The 966-nt window shown below is 42.7% G+C and overlaps 1 protein-coding gene across 1 annotated transcript; it reads right to left on the reverse strand.

The window, feature by feature from the left end:
- Nucleotides 1–259: 259 nt before the first annotated feature.
- LOC130648292 (uncharacterized protein K02A2.6-like) lies at nt 260–688 on the reverse strand. Its single transcript, XM_057454330.1, has one exon. The coding sequence runs from the start codon at nt 686–688 to the stop codon at nt 260–262; it is 429 nt and encodes a 142-aa protein (XP_057310313.1).
- Between the last annotated feature and the right edge of the window lie 278 nt (nt 689–966).

The raw sequence follows: 966 nt of genomic DNA on the forward strand, positions 1-966 counted from the left end.
GGATTGAAAGCTTGTTGCTTTTCGGTTGTTTTACCAGCACGTAGTCGCCTTTGTCTATAGCTGGTTGGCGAGCATGAAGTCGGGCGTCGACATACTTTTTCATTTTAGGTTTTTGTTGTGCATCTCGGTGTGGTGCCTCCTTGATGGCATCCTTGTTCGGTTGGTTGTTAAGACTGGGTAATTTTCCTTTAACTTGTCGTTGAAATAGCGCTTCAGCTGGACTGACTCCGGTTGTTGGATGTGTCGATATGCGATAATTTCACAAGAAATTATACAGTGCGATTTTCCAAGATTTCCCTTTTATTGTAGCGATCCGTAGGGTTTTGTTAAGGTTGCGCATAAAATTTTCGGCAGTTGAATTTGCTTTCGGATGTAGCGGTGTGATTCTGTGATGATCTATTCCTTTAGCATGCATGTAGCGTTTAAATTCGTTGCTGTGAAATGGACTGCCGTTATCAGAAATGATTTTATGAGGGAGTCCATGCGTTGCAAAAATTTTACCGAGAGCTCCCAAAGTCGGTAAAGCAGCTGTTGAACCCACGATTTCTACTTCGGGAAAGCGTGTACGTTGGTCTATTACTACCAGTAAGTGCGAGCGATTTGGTAACGGTCCTAGAATGTCTATGTTCAATGTGTGCCACAGCGATTGTGGTAGGGGAGATGGTTTCAGTGGTGGCGGTGGGTTCATTCTTGAATTTGCGATACACAGTGAACAGTTCTTGCAACGTGTTTCGACTTGTTGGTTAATATCCGGAAAATAAATTTTGTCCGCAGTGGGGATTTCGTTTTTGTCATTCCAAGGTGTGTTTCATGAGCTAGTTTAAGCATTCTGTGGCGTAAACTGGTCGGTGCTACAATTCGATTTCCTCTAAGTATCAAGAATTCGTCGTTGTTGCAAGTCAACTCGTTGCGTATTATGTTATAAAGGTGAAGCTCTTTAACGTTACAGTTGGGATATTTTGTGGA

The sequence above is a fragment of the Hydractinia symbiolongicarpus genome, chromosome 6 (genome assembly GCF_029227915.1).
Source record: "Hydractinia symbiolongicarpus strain clone_291-10 chromosome 6, HSymV2.1, whole genome shotgun sequence".
In the NCBI taxonomy this organism is placed as follows: Eukaryota; Metazoa; Cnidaria; class Hydrozoa; order Anthoathecata; family Hydractiniidae; genus Hydractinia; species Hydractinia symbiolongicarpus.